The 19,241-nt window shown below is 44.0% G+C and overlaps 1 protein-coding gene and 1 pseudogene across 2 annotated transcripts in view; both read left to right on the top strand.

The window, feature by feature from the left end:
* Positions 1-19,241, top strand: part of ELP2 (elongator acetyltransferase complex subunit 2) — a 175,751-nt gene that overhangs the window by 122,327 nt on the left and 34,183 nt on the right. For both annotated transcript variants that reach the window (XM_088476287.1, XM_088476288.1), the window contains exon 12: positions 3,638-3,787. In XM_088476287.1, the coding sequence (XP_088332413.1) occupies positions 3,638-3,787 (150 nt within the window). The remainder of the gene's footprint in view (positions 1-3,637; positions 3,788-19,241) is intronic.
* On the top strand, positions 17,219-17,337 carry LOC148519635 (5S ribosomal RNA; annotated as a pseudogene).

The following is a 19,241-nucleotide window of genomic DNA, read 5'->3' as shown; positions in this document are numbered from 1 at the left end:
TCCGGGTCTCCCCTTGGGGGATCCCAGGGTGGGAGGCCGCCTGCTGCAGTTCTCCCGGTGTTGGTCGTTCACTACGACAGACACTTGGGTTCTGGAGGTGGTCTCTCACGGGTACGCCCTCTCCTTCCGGCACAGACCCCCGGCTCGATTCTTCACCACGGGTCTACCATCAGACCGGAACAAGGCTACGGAGCTGCGGAAGGTATTGCACACTATGCTCCAGGCTGGAGTTATAGTGCCTGTTCCATTCTCCCAGAGGGGCCAGGGTTTCTATTCAAATCTATTTTTGGTACAGAAACCCAATGGGTCATATCGTCCGATTCTCAACCTCAAAGCACTCAACAAGTCTTTGCGGGTCCCGAAGTTTCGGATGGAGACCCTACGGTCCATCATTCTGGCGCTGGAACCTGGGGACTACATGGTGTCATTGGACATACAGGACGCTATGGCGGTCATGGCGGCTTCTCTGCGGCTGCAAGGAGTCCGCATGTTGCCGTACTTGGACGACCTGTTATTGGTGGCAGGATCTCCAGAGCTCCTGTTACACCACTTGGACCTGACCATTGCACTGCTGCAACGGCACGGCTGGCTAATCAACTGGCAGAAGTCCACTCTAATCCCGTCTCGGAGGATTCTGCATCTTGGAGCCTTATTGGACTCGGGACAGCAAAGGATCTTCGTGACGGAGGACAAGATCTCTGCTTTACAGTCAAGGGTGCGCAGTTGTCTGCACAGCCGCCGGGTGTCCTTACACTCGGCGATGAGGTTACTGGGCTCCATGGTGTCGGTGTTCGACATGGTGGAATACGCCCAGTTTCACTCCAGACCTCTGCAGCACCTGATCCTGTCCAAGTGGAACGGGCTGCCTCAGTCTCTGAAGTCCCAGACGATTGTGCTCACCCAGGAGGTTCGCCTGTCCCTTGCGTGGTGGTTAAAGACGACCCACCTCAACAAGGGACGTCCGTTCTGGGTTCCAAATTGGGTCCTGTTGACAACGGACGCCAGTCTTCGGGGCTGGGGAGCAGTTTCGGGTCCACACTTGTTCCAGGGCATGTGGACACCGACAGAAGCGGAGCTTCCAATAAATATCTTGGAACTCCGTGCGGTCTTCAATGCTCTCCTGCAGGCACAGCGGTTTCTCCAGGGTCACCCGGTGCAGGTCCAGTCGGACAATGCTACCACCGTGGCCTACATAAACAGGCAAGGAGGAACTCGCAGTCGGGCGGCTCTCGTAGAGGTCTCTCGGATCCTGGTTTGGGCGGAGCGCAATCTTCCGGCCATATCAGCGGTCTTCATCCCGGGAGTGCTAAATTGGGAGGCGGACTTTCTAAGTCGCCAGGACGTTCATCCAGGGGAATTGTCCCTGCACCCGGACGTTTTTCAACTACTGGTGGACAGGTGGGGTCTTCCAGAAATCGACCTCATGGCGTCCCGGCACAACAACAAGTTGCCGGTGTACGGGTCTCGCACAAGAGACGAAGGGGCGTCTCTGGTGGATGCTCTGTCCGTCCGGTGGACGTTCAGGTTCGCATACCTGTTCCCTCCGGTCTCCCTTCTTCCACGGGTAATCCGGAAATTCAAACAGGAAGGAGGGACGCTCCTGTTGATAGCTCCCGCGTGGCCCAGACGGCACTGGTTCTCAGACCTTCAGGGTCTGTCCGTGGACAGTCCTCTGCGGTTGCCGCTACGACCGGACCTTCTGTCTCAGGGTCCTTGTCTTCACCCGGACCTGACTCGGCTGTCTTTGGCGGCGTGGCTGTTGAGACGGCCATGCTGAGGTCCTGGGGGTTTTCCAGCTCTGTGGTGCGTACCATGTTACGAGCTCGGAAACCGTCTTCCGCGAGGATATACCATCGCGTGTGGCATACGTTCTTCCAGTGGTGTCGACCGAGAGGTTATGCACCGCGGGAGTTTCGTCTGTCTCGGATTCTCGCCTTCCTGCAAGCGGGACTAGATCATGGGCTTCGCCTTGCTTCTTTGAAGGTACAGGTTTCGGCCCTATCTGTCTGGTTTCACCGTAGGATTGCTACAATCCCGGATGTGCGCACCTTTATGCAAGGTGTTCTCCGTATTCAGCCGCCCTTTGTTCCACCTGTGGCGCCTTGGGATTTGGCTGTGGTCCTGAGGGCTCTCCAAGGACCGCCGTTTGAACCACTGGGCTCAGTGGATATTAAATGGCTAACAGCTAAGACTGTTTTCCTTCTGGCCGTTGCTTCAGCCAGACGTGTTTCTGAGTTAGGGGCTCTTTCTTGTAGACCCCCTTTCTTGGTTTTTCATGGGAACAGGGCAGTGCTCCGCACTCGGCCCGAGTTTCTTCCCAAAGTTGTTTCCCAGTTTCATGTTAACGAGGAAATAGTTGTTCCGGCCTTTAACTCACCGGGTCTTTCCATGGGTGAGGCCTCTTTGGATGTTGTGCGGGCCTTAAGGACTTATGTTGACCGCACTTCTTTGTTTAGGAAGTCGGACGCTTTGTTGTCCTCTATGGCTTCTGTAAAAAGGGTTGGCCTGCTTCAAAGCAAACTTTGGCAGCCTGGATCCGTATGGCTATTTCTGAAGCTTATCTTCATGAAGGCCTACCGGTCCCTCCTTCTCTGAAGGCTCATTCCACTAGGTCTGTGGGTCCTTCGTGGGCAGCTCGACGTGGTGCCTCGGCAGTTCAGATCTGCAAGGCTGCTACGTGGTCTTCTGTCCATACCTTCGTGAGGTATTACAGGTTTGACACCTTCGCCTCTCAGGATGCTTCCTTCGGGCGGCGGATTCTCCTTTCTGCACAGGAGCGTCCCCACCCTTAAAGGATACTGCTTTGGGACATCCCCAAGGTATCCTGTGGATACCCTATGGACCCTGAAGTAGAAAATATGAGATATGGTAAGAACTTACCCTTGTTATCTCTATTTCTACGAAGTCCATAGGGTTCCACAGGACTCCCGCCCTGTCGCACCTGTGCTGCAGATGGGTTTTGCTCTGGTCACCGGTTTTCCGTCTCCCTCTGGTGAGAATGTGATTCTTGTATGTGTCCAGATCTTTGTTCTCTCTCTTCCTTCTCCTCCTCCGGCCTATGGCTTGGTAACTAACTGAGGTGCCTTGGCCCGGGGGCGGGGTATAGGAGGGGGACCTAGTGCATCCTGGGAGGCTGAAAGCTTAACTCTTTGGTGCCCTGCGACTGACGTCACACCTATACCCCCAAGGTATCCTGTGGAACCCTATGGACTTCGTAGAAATAGAGATAACAAGGGTAAGTTCTTACCATATCTCATATTTTTCTCTAGTGCAATGCAAGCCGCACATAGCTTTGAAAAAAAACAACATATTAACAAGCTTTTATAGAGCTTTGTTGGTAGCTATGGGTAGACTTGGCTCCAGAGCCAGCTTTCAAAGCTGGCAGACTAACCGGTATGGTTCCCACTTATTTAGTATACGTAAGGGGAAGGTTTGATTATAGAGTCTGACCAGAAATGGACATCCAGTTTAAGGCATCATCGGCTATTTACTTGGTAATAAAGTACAGTATATGCTGTCAGTACACTGTTTTGTACAATGATACTGGAGCTGTTATATAGTGGAATGTGGTAAATGATTCTGTAAAGTGGATTAGGCTATTTGACCATTTTACATGTTTGTTTCTTTTTTTCATTAGGACGAATGGATGCCCATGGTCGCCATCTCTGGGCATTTCAACAGTGTACAGGGTCTGAGGTGGGATCCTGATGGAGATTTTATAATAACAGTTGGCACTGACCAAACTACCAGGCTCTTTGCTCCTTGGAAAACCAGCGATAAATCACAGGTATTTGTAGCATAAAGACCAGATTTAAGTTTGTAAAGATCTTCCAACCTACACTGCGTAGATTACCAGGTACAACAGGTGAATGGACTGCAGAATTTTACAATTTAGTATTTTCATGACCTCAACAACAAAAAGCTATAGATCTATTCATTCTGTGTTGCCTTCAGTATACTGATCTCACAGGTTGTTTTACTTATGTATTAGCAGAAACCCTTCTCATATAGGCATGCTGGTTTCAAGCAGTTATACAGTAGTGATATATAGCACTTTAGTATGCATGGACTGTTACAGTCTACCACTATCCAATAAGTGATAGAGTTTACATGCGTGTCTGGCAGATATGTTATGGTGGTCATTTCATGTTTCCCTACTAGCAGTATTGTTACCATTATGGGCTGAACTGTGTATATGTTACAGGTGCCTGCAGGTTATTAATTCTAACACTGCAATTGTAATTTGTAGATAAATTATAATAACTAAAACTGCTGTACAACCATATTGACAGGTCACGAACAAAACATGTCAAGCTCACGCTCTCAGAGAGTCCTGTGCATCACGCAGAGTTTTCAAAAATTTTAGAAGGAACGATTTACTGTAGTGAATTTTTTTCTGGTGTATATTCTCTACCAACGAAGTGGTATAAAATTGTGGTATAGAAACAGTTCACGTACTTCAATGTATGTAAATGGCCATGCGTCACACAGAGAGTCACCCAACACATTTCCATTGTACATAGATTTTGCTGCTCATATTTATATGTGAATATCCTTAAGGAGCTGAGATTTATTATATCCGTTAATGAGTACAGTCAAATCAAAGTAGGATATTAAATAACCTGTCACCAAGAATTTCTGTAATAATAATATATGTAATTAAACCAAACTAAAAGTGCGCTACTTTAAAAAGCATGAGGCAGGGGGCGTGGGCGTGGCAATGGCGTAGGCTGCTGCTTCTGTAGGATCTCCAGCTATTTCTCCTGACCATACCTCCTGTGGCCCGGATTTTGGTACCTGTGTGCTGGCCTCGGCTGTATGCGCTCCCGGGATTCTGCTGTTTGCCTGCGGTGGTGTCTGTCTCTACAGTGTGGCTCCTCTTCACTCTCTAAGGCAGGGGTCTTCAACATTGGCCCTCCAGCTGCTGTGGAACTACACGTCCCAGCATGCACTGCCACCTTTTTGATATAACAGCATGCAAAAGCTATGGCAGTGCATGATGGGATGTGTAGTTCCACAGCAGCTAGAGGGCCAAGGTTGAAGACCCCTGCCTCTAAGGCCTGCTGAGCTCCTGACCATGTGAGCCTTCCAGGGCTCCTGCTGGACGTCCCTGCTGTGGCACTCATTACTCTATTTTAGGTAGCATAAGTTCCTAGCCTTTTTGTGGAAGCTTCCTGGTGGTAGACTTTATATCACACTCTGCTGCATAATCCATCACACTCCAGGCTGTACTCTGGTTGCTATGGGGAAATCAGGCCAGGCTGTGGCTGCAGCTAAACTTGAGCGCTATGCCCGCCCCTACACCCCCTTTAAGTGGTGACTCTCAGGGCCCAACATCACCTGCCTCTGATTCTCAGCAGCCTGCTTCCACTGCATCCTCCTCTACAGAAGTTACACTGCAGCAGGTGCTGAATGCAGTCACCACTAGTGAACAAAGGCTGTCTGATAAGATTGAAAAGGTCCAAAGCGACTTGTCCTTCCTGCACCAGGATTTTTCCGCGAGCGAGTTGGGGAGGCAGAAACTGAGATCGACTCTGGAAGATTCCTATACTCAACTAAAAACACAAGTAACGGCTTTAACTTCCCAAATGACCAGTATGCAGAATAAAATTGCTGACATGGAAGGTCGTTTGAGACACAATGTACGCTTTGTTGGCCTGTCGGAAACGGAAGAGGGGATCAGCTCTTGATGCTTTCCTAGAAAATGGCTGCTGGATACCTATGGCTGGGACTCCTCCTCCCCTCAATTTGCGGTGGAAAGGGCACACCGTATTCCCACCAGGCCACTGCCACCAGGTGCCCCTCCACGCACTTTTATCGCAATATTCCTTCACTATCTTGATTGTGACTCAGTGCTTCGTCTGGCTCGTGTGAAGGGTCCTTTGGAACGTATTGATGTGAAGGTTTCCGTGTTCCCATATTTGCAGCAGAGGTCCAGAAAGATAGGGCTAAATTTCTCCCTGTTAAAAGACGTCTTCGAGAATTGCACATACAGTATGCCATGTTGTTCCCATCTAAACTGAGGGTGGTGTTGGATAGGGAGTCTAAGTTCTTCGCTTCCCCTCAAAAATGGTTGCTGACTAATTCTGTGTATTGCCTATAGGCAGATTGTATCATATAATACATGTTATTTTCTACCTCACTTCTATACATTTTTCATATAGTTTATTCATGTTGAGGTGATAGGTATGCCGTAAATACCGTCTAAAAATGTGGTTATGTATATGGGAGGGTGTACTACTGTTAGGGTATTTACCTTAGCAAGAGTTGCATTAGATAATACTTCATTTTGCTATGTTCTATTGGCCTTATTACTGCTGGGGAGCCTCCTTGCATTCGTGGCTATTCTGTCTTGTTGCCCTAACAACTGTTTAGAATTTACAAGTATATTTTGTAGGCTTTGGATTTAGGTTTTGTATTTTGGGAATCAAGTATGCCAAAGCTAAGGGTGGTATACAGGGGGGGGGGGGGGTTGTGGGATTTATAGTATTAGGATTTTATGGTACTCCCTTTTTTTTTTTTTTTCACTATACTGCTTGGTTGTTATTTTTTTGTGTTTGTAAAAATGTTTGAAAAAGAGAGTAGATCTGAGGCTAAATTTGGAGGAGGAGAAACTAGTTTGCATAATTTTTGTACAAGTTGTCAAGCTATATTACCTAATTGGGACTCACATGCTCTCTTTCCGGTTTAAGAGGATACTCGTGATCTGCTACTGGTTGCAGAGGTACCCATAGGCTCTGTTGAAGAACCAACGTGGGTCTGTGGCTCTTTCAATAGCTTCAGTTATGAGGGAAGATCTGTCTAATTTTGTGTCCAGCCAGGTGGTACACAGAGGCCTTTTCTTGGGTTATCCAGGACCATGGGGTCCTCAAAGTGCCATCTTTAGCCAATGCAAATGCTTTAAGTCTTGAAAAGACTTAATCTTCTCTAAATATATTATTGTTTTCTGGTGGGCCAAAAATACGTATGCGTCATCTTTTTCATATTTTTCTGAGTTTCATGTTTCCTCAGATAAGGAAGAACAAAAGCAAGAGTATGATTTAGAGCAGGGGTGGGGTACATTTTTTTCCACCAAGGACCATTTTGATAAATGTACCATTATTCGCAGACCATGCTCTTACGTGTGATGTCACACAGGGGCGGGGTCACAATTGCCAGTTGATTACAGCAATGCCCGGAGCATCTTGACAAGCTCCGGGGAGCTGTAAGGGCAGTGGTGTGACTGTCTGAAGCGCCCAAAGGACGCTCCTGGTCGGCCCTGCTGCATAGATTTTGGACACAGGGTGCCATTCTAGGCACCCTGCTAGCCAAATGAGGCTAGCATAAAAAAAATCTCAGAGGGCCAGATCAAATTATTTCAGGGGCATTATACGGCCCCCGGGCCTGAGGTTCTCTATCCCTGATTTAGAGGATACGGTGTCCTTAACAGAGGAAGGAGTTAAGAGGGTAGATGAGCTAGTCTGAGCAGTTTGTCAGGTCTTGGACTTTAGGGATGTAGAGTCTCCCTCTGATGATATATTTACAACCAAGAGATTAAAGAAAAAAATTCTGTGATCTCATTCATCTTCACAATTATCAGATTTGTTGGCTGAAACATGGCTAAATCCTGATAAAAAATTTCAGATCCCACGCAGATTTCCTTTGATGTATCCAGTACTTAGGGAGAGGGGTCTTAGATTACACACCCTAAGCACAATGTGAGGTGCTACCTGCTGAGACTAGTAGTACTGCAAGCAGAAAAAGAGAAAAAATGCAAGTGAGTGTACACTCTACCATGCTAAACCTAATAATAATACTGCTATATTGCATCAAAGAGGTTCTTAGCATAATAATGTCCATAATTATTAGTATGTATCCAATACTAACAGCGAGAGAGACTATAGAGAACAATCACCAAAAGCGGGTGTTCCTGCAATACGTTTATCTAAGATTACAGGTCTGTGTTTCAGATGGTGCCTACTTAAGGGAAGGCTCATACCAGAACTGCAGGGGTAGCTTTAAAACCCATTATTGCTTCATCTTGGGTAGCTTACGCAGTGGAAAAGTGGGCTGATGGGATTATCCAGTCAGACATATCTAAATCTCAACTATTATCCATCGCAGAACAGATTAAAGTAGGAGCATTTTATTTGGGTGAAGCCGCTTTAGATTAGTCTGTGTTGATGAGTCAAAGCTTTTTTGGGCAAGCAGTTGTGGTAAGATTCATTCTATGGTTAGTCATGGAATGAGGTTTCTGAGACAAAAGCATTTTTGGAAGGCTTACCTTTTAAAGGAAAGCTTTTGCTTGTCCCAGAACTAGCATCTCAGAGGCCACGGCAGCCAAAAGTTAATTTACTCCTATAGGCATTTCCTCAAAGTCTAAGATTTGGTCCCTTCATCCACCTCTTAGACAAGGGCAGCCATCTACAGCCTCTCGTACCAAGGGACAGGAAACCTTGTTCTAAGGTTTTTTACATAGAGGAAAACAATCTAGGAAGAAGCCAGGGAAATGTGAGGTGCATGGTGAGAAGGGCATATACTCAGAGGTGTCTGCGGTGGACGCTGTCTTCTGTCATTCAAGGACCAGTGGAAAAGGTCCTTTTCATACAAATGGTGACATGTATAGTAGAAAGTTGTTACATCCTCAGTCTTTTTGGTTCTCCACCAAGAAGGTACTTGTCAACAAGGTTGCCAAGCAACAGAGAAAAGTGTTTGGCCTGGTCTGATCAAGCAATTTTATTCCAATCTATTTTTAGTCCAAAAACCAGATGGGAGTTGCAGGCCCATCCTAAATCTAAAGGACTTAATTCAAGATTACAGATAAAAAAATTCAGGATGGAATCTGTAAGAGCAGTACTAGCCGGAATGGAGGTAAGAGTATATTTGTTAAAGGCAGTGGAAGTGCCATATCTGGGTTATCAACTAGCAAAAGTCTAAGATGATTCCCAGTCAGTTGATGACATTTTTAGGCATTGTTTTCAATACGGTCTTTTTGCTGATAGAAAATATTAGAGACATTCAAAGTCTCGTTCAGAAGATTTTAAAGGTCCGAAGTCCATCGGTTCTAAGGTGTATGTGTGCAAGACTACATTCCTGGATGTTAAAATTAAACATTCTAAGAAGTTGGTTGCTTTCCAACCATTGATTATTGGCACAATTCACCACTCTTTCACCAGAGACAAGACAGTCATTCAGGTGGACCATGTCAGAAAACTTGAACAAAGGGGGTCATTCAGACCCGCTCGTGAGCGGCAGTACGCTCGCAAGCGGGTCGATGTCCCCCACTGCGCATGCGCACGACGGAGGGAGCTCCGTCATGCGCATGCGCAAGACCCGGAGAGCGACGGGCTCTCCATCGCTCCGGGTTTCGCACCAAAGGGGGCGTGCTGTCGATGTTGATTGACAGCATGCCCCCTTTGGTGGGCGTGCCGGGGGCGTGCCTGCCAGACGGAGGCGTTCCCATGGGAACGCCTACCGTCTCAAGCCGGCCCCACTGACATCACTAGTGATGTCAGCGGAAGTGATTTTGGCTCTGATAGAGCCAAAATCACTCCAGGGCTTGCGGCAGCGAGACCCTACCGCAGGGTCTCCGTCGCAAGCCCGATGGTCTTGACCATCGCGACCATCATCATGGACGCTCGCATAAGCTGTGGGTGGTAACCCACAGCTATGCGAGCGTCCATGAGGACGCTCCTAAAACAGGTAGGAGGCCCTGATTCAGAGCGAGCGCTCTGGTCAGAGCATTCAGCTCTGAATCAGGCCCAAAGTCAGGAGTTTCCTCATCCAGGATTGATTGGTAATCACAACAGATGCCAGTCTGCAAAGATGGGGGGAGTTATATTGAACCATCATCTTGAGGGATTTGGTCCAGAAAGAAAACAAGACTTCCAATTAATGTGTTGGAACTAAGTGAAGTACTAAACACATTGGATTCTTATGGGCTTTCCCTGAATAAAAGACTCTGCTTTCTTCAATCAGCCAACAGTCTTCCAGGGGAATGGTCTCTGCAGAGTATACAGAAAAAAGAGAATGTCTTGTTTCAGGCACACAAACTTAAATTAAAACATAACTTTTAATTCATCTACAATAAATATATATTACACAAAAATAAACAATAAATGAATTAAATAAAGGAATTAAAAGTTATGTTAAGTTTGTGTGCCTGAAACAAGACATTCTCTTTTTTCTGTATACTCTGATGTGCCGCTCATTGTCATCTGGCTGCACCCCCAACAGTAATAAAACATCATAACGGAGACTTATCAATGATCTGAAGTATATGAGGTTCATTAATAAAATTTGTGTATTATAATTACTAACTAGTGCAGTAACCCTCCTTTTCTCTTTTTGTGAATGGTCTCTGCATCCAGAAATCTTCAAGCAGGCCTAAAGTCAGGTCCTTGTTTAGTTTCCCTTATGGTGCAGGTATCAGCTTTGTCGATTTATTTTATAACAAAATTGGCTCTAATCCAGAAGTGAAAACCTTCTTGCAGAGCTTATTACATATACAGCCACCATATATGCATCCCATAGAGCCTTAGGATCTAAATCTAGTGGTGTCATCACTTCAGTCACCCTCTGAACCTTTGCAGGAGGTGGACTTGCAGGGGAAAACTTGGAAATTATGTTTCCTTTTAGCTATATCATCAGCTCAAAATTAGGAACTTTATCTTGTAGACTTCCATTTCTGGTGATTCTTAAAGATAGGGCAGTGTTACATACACTACCTTCCTTTCACCCTAAAGTGGTGTCGGCATTTAATCTTAATTGTAATACCGGCATCAGGGTCAGTTGTCTCTGTTAAATGTGGTGAGAGTGTTGAGAAATTTGTCTGAAGAGGACAGCCAGTATATGGAAAACTAATTGATTTTCTTCTAAGGTTGGCCAGCATCCATACAGACTATAGCCAGATGGATTAGGGTCACAATTCAACAGGCATATCAGGTGCTGAGTGACCTATTCCAACTAGGATCTCGGCTCTTTCCACTTGCTCTAACGCCCCAGAGGCAGATTTTGTACAGCACCTTGATGAAGAAGTGTGCCCCAGATGTATTCGGAGAAAAAGATTTAACTGATTTTCAGAAAAACAAGATTTTGGCACTTAAAAAGTCTTAATGTTTTGGCAATCATAGGATTCATTGTCAATCTGTCTAGAGGCAATTCTGACAGAATGTTGTTGTAGGTTGGTGCATGTGGAAGGGTATTGGAGGTGGGTCTGAGTATTGTAATGTCAGACTGATGTTAATGTGATGCAAAGAATGTTTCTGACCAACAGTAAAGAATGTGTACATTATAAGTAAATGTGAAACAAAGTTAAGTTTGTCACTAGCATTTATAAGGTGGGTCTTTTTTTGACTAGAGACATTGCAAAGCAATCTCTCATAGCTATTTATAAAGCTTTTCAGATCAATCCAAAGGTTTATTTTAGTTCTTTTGTTATATTTAAGGTTCCTCCTGGGTTTTGTTTTATTGTGTCGGTGCAACAAACATATTGTAGCATCATATAAATTTATACATGCATATATAAATCTATTGTATTGGAGTAGAATGATGTCATGTTATGGCGCACATCCACTAGGCGATATTCATGTGTGATTGCACGATTATGACATCATAATCGTGCAATCGCTCATTAATCGTGCACTGTAATGTCAGAAACGACCAGCGATGCGCGCTCCCGTTGGTCGTTTCCGACATCAATCATCGCCCGAACATGCCAGTCAGTCTGCCAATAACGACAGATTGCCCATGATCGGGGATAATGGAGGATGTCTACACTGAACGACTAATCGTTCGGTGTAGGCACTGCAGGGGATGGGGAACGATGGTACAATTAAGACGTTGTAATTATACTGTGTTTTCCTAGTCGTCTAGTGGATGTGCGGCTTTAGATATTCAAGAAGTTCTACTTCTTCCTCTATAGACCCATTGCCATGATGTCTGCAATGAAGATGAAACGTTAGGAAAGCTTTGATTTTGTTTTAATGTTTTATACATGCTAGGTAAACTTTATAATATTCATCCATTATATGATTTGTAAATGAAGCATTTAAGTTTATCTTCTCCCAAAACAATTTGGATCTGAGACTTCGAATAAAACCAAACATGTTACAATTTTTTAATAATGTGTTGAGTAACTGTTTTATGCCTGAAAAATCTATTCAGCGGGTCTGTGAAAGAGCTCAGTTTGTTGCTAAGCAACAAGCCAGCATGAAAAAAATATAATGACGTGAATTTCTTTTTCCAAGGGGCATCTCAGTTGGTCTGCAGTATGAGGTGGTTTGTTATTGTTGTGCCACATTAGTAGGAACCTGCTTGTTGCCTTCCATGACATCTAGTTAAAAAGCTGTTCACAGGTCATTCTGGGCAGCTGGCAGATCTTTGTTTTCCCATTCTATCCCCGTTGTTCTACCTAGAATAATGTAGTGAAAGATTTTACAGACTGTCTGTAGGGGAAGGCTGCATGCTTCTTTATTCCTGTTTCTGAGCAAAACATAATGTATAGTGGATGTTTCATGACATACAAACATGGTGTTTCTAAAGCTGCTTTGGGGTCTTGCTTTAAACACTCAGATATTTTACATGAAGTTGTTTTATAAATAGCTAGACTTGTGTTATTAATATACATACATAGGCTCATCCAGACAAGAGGTGCAATTTAATTTATGTTTTACGTCTGACTCATGTAGTAAATAAGCGCATGGTATTTGTCATGAGTGGCTATTTTATGACTGATGAATAAAGAGAAACTGAGGTATAAAAATTAGTTACCTGAAAATTTTAATTTATGTTGCTTTTATAAATGTTCCTTAGTATCATCAATTTCTTGTTTTGGCTATTGAGTGTCTGTATTCTTAAAACAAAATTATTGAAGCAAATCAAAGTGTTACTATAGTTAATCATTAATCAACATAAAATTGTATTCATTTTGGTATATTATTTCTATCTATATAAAATAATGTTGCAACCAGTCTCACTGTCCGTTCCCTAGTGCAGTGATATGTGGATATTGAGTATTAGCAGCATGCAGTCATTATACCGACAAGGTGTCAATATCGACATGGACACAATGTTGACAGTGAAAATGTCGACATTGTGTACTCACCCGAATTAGCAATACCTATCGTACTATACGAGTTGACAGAACCCTTTTGTTATTTAACTTGAAATGCCTGGACTGGCTACACACCTCTCGCCAAACTGATCTTCAGCTCCACCCAGTCTATCTTCAAGTTTGTGTGTATCCAGTTGCGTAAGTTGAATGCAATAGGTATTCTGATATGAAACCAAACATACTGTGGTTGGGGGTTTAACATTTTTATATTCACACAACTTAATACATTTACCTCAAGCTCTATTTATTGAGCAGTGTACACTCTGACGTGATTGTTGCCTCTACCCTTTTGAGGAGATCCACCTCAAAAGCATATTTAATGTACTTACTTTGTCAGAAAGGCAATAGTGATGTGCTTTTTTCCTACAACAAGCAGAATATTTTATTTTTCTAGCAGCTAAATAAACCTTACCTGTTTATTATAATTCGCCTATCGCTTTCTCTGGGCATTCACCAATACATATTCGGTATATTAAGGCTTAAGCTTCTATCTCAACCTCTGAGTAACATTTCCCTCTCATCCTTTTCTTTGATGTGTTCTGCTAGCTTCCCATCTTGTTACAGTGAGTTGTTATGTGCCCATTGCTTTCTATACATGCAGCCACCTTAAATTACAGGCTCCACATACTGCAGTTTCTAAAGAGGAGTTTGTATTAAATAAAATAAATTTAGTTCCAGCCGTTATATTATTTAAGATGGCAACTAATATGAGGGACTGTAAAGTTCCAGAGGTTTTAAAATTAATGGCGTTTTATTGGAGATTACAATATTTGAAGTGATAAAAATACTAATCACATTTTCACAACCCCATCTTCTCAAAGAATCTGCATTATTTAATAAAAAAGTCGGTTTTAATTCAGATGGTCTACTATTTGTATGTAATGAACGCAATTTGATTTAAATTATAACAAGTGCTGATTAATTTTCATATAGCGCCTCTGAGGTCGGTGACAGTCGGCTTGTCACAAAACACAGGGGCAACACAGACACAGTGGAGCGACAGCACTTAGCGAAAAAGACTGCACATAGCCAATAGAGTGCATACATTGCACGTGGTAGGCACATCCTGGGAATCTGTATGACATACCGCCGGACATAAGCCCGGCGGATGTAATACCAATGCCAGAAGACTGAAGATCCCGACAGGGTAAGTATTTTAACTATCCCTAACCCTCACCCCCCCCCCCCCACCTCACAACCCTCCTTTAGGGGTGTCCAATCCTAACCTCCCCCCCAGGGGTGCCTAACCTTTACCCCCCCTTCCCCTAGCCTAAGTCCCCCCCGGGAGCCCCTAAACCTAACCCTATCCCCCCCTTCCCCCGCGTCTGTCCGCTCGCGACGCCCGGCTTACCTTCGTTCGGTATTTCAGCGGGTGGATAATGATAGGCGTCGGGATTTCGACGCCTATCATTATGCCCATGCTGGGATTTCAGATTCGGGAACCCGGCGTTCGGCATTACGATCGCCGATTCCTGACTGCATACCCCTAGGGGGACCATAACAGCACAGGAGATGCAGTCACAGATAGGCACAGCAATCAGAGTTGTTCAGATTACACACATCATTGAAATATCTAGATGCTCCCATTCCACCAGTGGAGTGTTTAGGGTCATTACCTGTTCTCCCCCATAGATGATGAGATAGTGACTGCAACTTGGAAAATGCTACTCCTCTTTACATAGCTGTCTGCTAGCTAAATCAAAATCTGAACTGACCCTGTTAGTTATTGCTCTTTCCTACTTTGGGGCCCCAAAATGATCTCCGCTGCTATTCCTGTAGATTTAACAATGTGTACAACAAATTATTTTTTACCATTTAGCTATATCTTATTTTAGGGATGCAGCCAGGATACCGGCGGGGGCTATCCCGCCCGACGATATCCTGAGACTGACATCCCGACATGGGACTAAAGATAGGCGTCGAAATCCCGACGCCTATCATGAGCCCCTCTACAAAATCCCGACACCCGGCATACCGAACAAAGGTAGGCAGAGTGTCATAGCATTTAGTCGTGGGGGGGGGAGGGTTAGGTTCAGGGTCCCCCAGGGGGACTTAGTTAGTCACCCCCCCCCCCCCGGGATGCATAGTGTAATGCAGGTTGGGTGGTGGTAGTGCGATACTTGGGAATGGGAGTAGAAAGTGTGGTGGACTAATGTTGCTGCTCAAGACACTGGTGATTACCCCAGTATCACCAAAGGGAAATACAAATGATGTAGTGACGTGTCTCGTATAAACGCAACAGATTGTGGATTGTGTATTATTAGGGAAAAAGAAAATGTATTTAACAAGCATGAATAAATAAATGGTAAGAACTGTGATGGAGTACAGTATAGTATAATAAATAAAATAAAATGAGGTGAATTGGAGTAAAGTAAAATATGACCAATGGTGTTTTGCAATGGGTATAGTTAACAATACATACAATGCATAAGATAGATAGTGGATGAATCGAAATCAATTTGTCTCAATTGAGAACAGTCCTGTCTGAAGGTAATGATGCTAATACACTGTATCAATGGAAAAGTATACATTGGTATCATGGATTGCTATAGTTCGCAAATCTTTAGTTCAAGAGATTTGCAGTAGTGTAAATAATGGTGGCAGTATCCACTGTGCGCTGCATGAACCGCAGTGTGGCAAATGTTTTGTTGGTGGGTGTGAAGCACCCCCTTCCTCGTCCTGCTGTTCAGTCTATTGTTGCGATGTCAGTACGGGCACGGTCATGTGCTGGGGTGTGTAGTAGCCTCCTTGTACGTGCTGTGTGCTGGTTCCCTGGACGTGATCCAGCTGCTGCCTGAGATGGATAGCGGTGGCTGCCTCCTTCAGCGCTCCGATGGTGGGTGTGCGCTGTCTCACACCGCCGGTATGGTTGCTTCTGGGGTCCGTCTGGCAAGTAGATGGGGGCGTGGTCAACGCATTTCACCCGCTAAGAAATGTGCGGGCTTCGTCAGGGCTGTATTTGTATAGGGCTTGTGAGGTATCCCTTGTTTTAAAGGCTTGATTGGCTCCTCCTTGATTTCTCCTTGGGAACCTGCCTGGGTTTAGCTGTAATAGTCTGTACTTTGTAAGTTGGTAATCCTTGTTGATTGATTGTAAGGTTCTTTATTTTGGTCAAATATAGTAGTTGGTCTTTGTATTCTGGATATCTAGAATGCCATCGATTCATAGTCCCAACAAGCAACTATCACAAAAACTGGCTCAATAGCATTCCAGGTGGCCAGTTCAAAAGAGTCAGACGTAACTGTTCATCTCACCACCTTTGAAACACAATTGGCACATCTCAAATCAAAATTCCTGAGTCAAAAATACAATCAAGATACAATAAACAAAGCAATATCTACTGCGAGGGATACTAACAGAAGTAACCTTCTGACATACAAAAAGAAGACACATGCCTGAGATTCATCACTCAATACAGTGATCAAAACAAACATATATAGAAAATCATCCGTACCCACTGGCACCTGCTAACGAAAGACGACATTTTACAAGACATCATTTCCACAAAAACACAATTCACATACAAAAAAGCGGAAAACATCAGTCAAAAATTAATAAAGAACCACCTACCCTCAGAAGAAAAGACCAAATCAAAACAAGGAACTTGGCTGGGAGAGAAGAACCCAGGAGTTTACCATTGCAACAGATGCATAGCTTGTAGAACAATGCAACACAACAACACTGCTCCAATAACAGAAGTAACATCAAAGACCACCGGAACCACATTCAAAATTAGAGATACTATGACCTGTGACACCAAAGGGGTTATTTACATGCTTACGTGCCCATGCTGTTTACAGTATATAGGCAGAACAGTCAGGAAACTGAATGTACGTATAGGAGAGCATATAAGGAACATTAAACACAAGCTAGATTCCCACAGTGTGCCCGACCATTTTAACAAGGAACATAATGGAAACCCCAACCTTCTAACCTTCACAGCAATAAAGAAAGTGAAACCAGCATGGAGAGGCGGAAACTTCCTACGTTTCATGTCACAAGAAGAAACTAGATGGATCTATAAACTAAAAACCCTTGCACCAAAGGGTCTCAACATCGATTTTGAGGTTTCAGGATTTCTGAAAGAATGAACCCCGAGAGAATGAATAAAGCTTCTTATGTGATTCCTATATACTTACCATCCTGGCCACGCCCAAACACTTCCGAACTTGGAAGCTAAGCAGGGTTGGGCCAGACCAGTAATTAGTTGGGAGACCTCTCATGAATATCTGGTTATGTAGCATATACCATTACTAGCTGATATTCTTCTCACCGCTAGGGGTACAAGCACAGTTACCAAAAGGAGACCGAGATCCATGAATCAACATAAAAGTTGGGTACAACTACTAATATAGTGTGGATAAACCATCATTAAACCACCTCATCCAAATCATCAATACTACTAAATCACCATAATACTCCAGATGTTCTATCCCTCAGAATTAAATAGACTATATATATTACATATCTAAATACTACTACTAATCAATACATTCATATAACTTTCCCATACGTATGTGCATATATCCACCTGCATCCATACCACTTTTTAGAAACATTTATATTCCGGCCTATGCCGGCAGTCTATGATATATCATGCAATATATGTATTTGTAAATGTGCACTTTCAAATGTACATATATGTAGATTCAATGGGCTCCTAATAAATAAAATTATATATATATATATATATATATAATATATATATATATATATTACAAATGGAGACCAGCACTCAGACAAAGACAACAGACAAGCATGCATGGGTGCCAATCCAAGAGAAAACTCTGTGTATAGTATAACAATAGGAGATGGCACTCCACGGCTGATAAATAAATGTAGACAAACTGTGTCTGTAAAGTCAACGTTTCAGAGCTCGGTGGCTCTTTTATCAAGACAATGTTGGAGTGCCATCTCCTATTGTTATATATATATATCTATATCTCTAATACAAAAAATGGCCGGCACTCCACAAAAATGACTGGTACTTGCCCGGTTGCCCTCCAATGGAAAAACTGCGGCACTCACAGGACTTTGATAAAGAAGACTCACACCTCAGGAAGGTCAAAGTTCAACGTTTCAGTCTGGCGACTTTTATCAAGAATATATATATATTCATACTTGGATATGGATATATTCAACCAAAATGGAGAACCTTACAATCAATCAACAAGGATTACCAACTTTGAAAGTACAGACTATTACAGCTAAACCCAGGCTGGTTCCTGGAATTTTGATTTGAGATGTGCCGATTGTGTTTCAAAGGTGGTGAGATGAACAGTTACGTCTGACTCTTTTGAACTGGCCACCTGGAATGCGATTGAGCCAGTTTTTGTGATAGTTGCTTGTTGGGGGTATGAATCGATGGCAGTCTAGATAACCAGAATACAAAGACCAACTACTATATTTGACCAAAATAAAGAACCTTACTATCAATCAACAAGGATTACCAACTTTCAAAGTACAGACTATTACAGCTAAACCCAGGCAGGTCCCAAGGAGAAATCAAGGAGGAGCCAATCAAGCCTTTAAAACAAGGGATACCTCACAAGCCCTATACTCATACAGCCCTGACGAAGCCCGCACATTTCTTAGCGGGTGAAATGCGTCGACCACGTCCCCACCTACTTGCCAGACGGACCCCAGAAGCAACCATACCGGCGGTGTGAGACAGCGTACACCCACCATTGGAGCGCTGAAGGAGGCAGCCACCGCTATCCATCTCAGGCAGCAGCCGAATCACGCCCAGGGAACCAGCACACAGCAAGTACAAGGAGGCTACTACACACCCCAGCACATGACCGTGCCGTACTGACATCGCAACAATAGACTGAACAGCAGGACGAGGAAGGGGGTGCTTCACACCCACCAACAAGACATTTGCCACACTGCAGTTCATGTAGCGCACAGTGGATACTGCCACCATTATTTACACTACTGCAAATCTCTTGAACTAAAGATAGTCTTGCGAACTATAGTAATCCATGATACCAATGTGAACTTTTCCATTGATACAGTGTATTAGCATCATTACCTTCAGACAGAACTGTTCTCAATTGAGACAAGTTGATTTTAATTGATTGCAATCATCCACTATCTATCTTACGCATTGTACGTATTTTTAACTATACCCATTGCAAAACACCAT

The sequence above is a fragment of the Taudactylus pleione genome, unplaced genomic scaffold (genome assembly GCF_031769625.1).
Source record: "Taudactylus pleione unplaced genomic scaffold, aTauple2 ptg000186l, whole genome shotgun sequence".
Lineage (NCBI taxonomy): Eukaryota > Metazoa > Chordata > Amphibia > Anura > Myobatrachidae > Taudactylus > Taudactylus pleione.
This window is presented reverse-complemented; position numbering and strand designations above follow the sequence as displayed.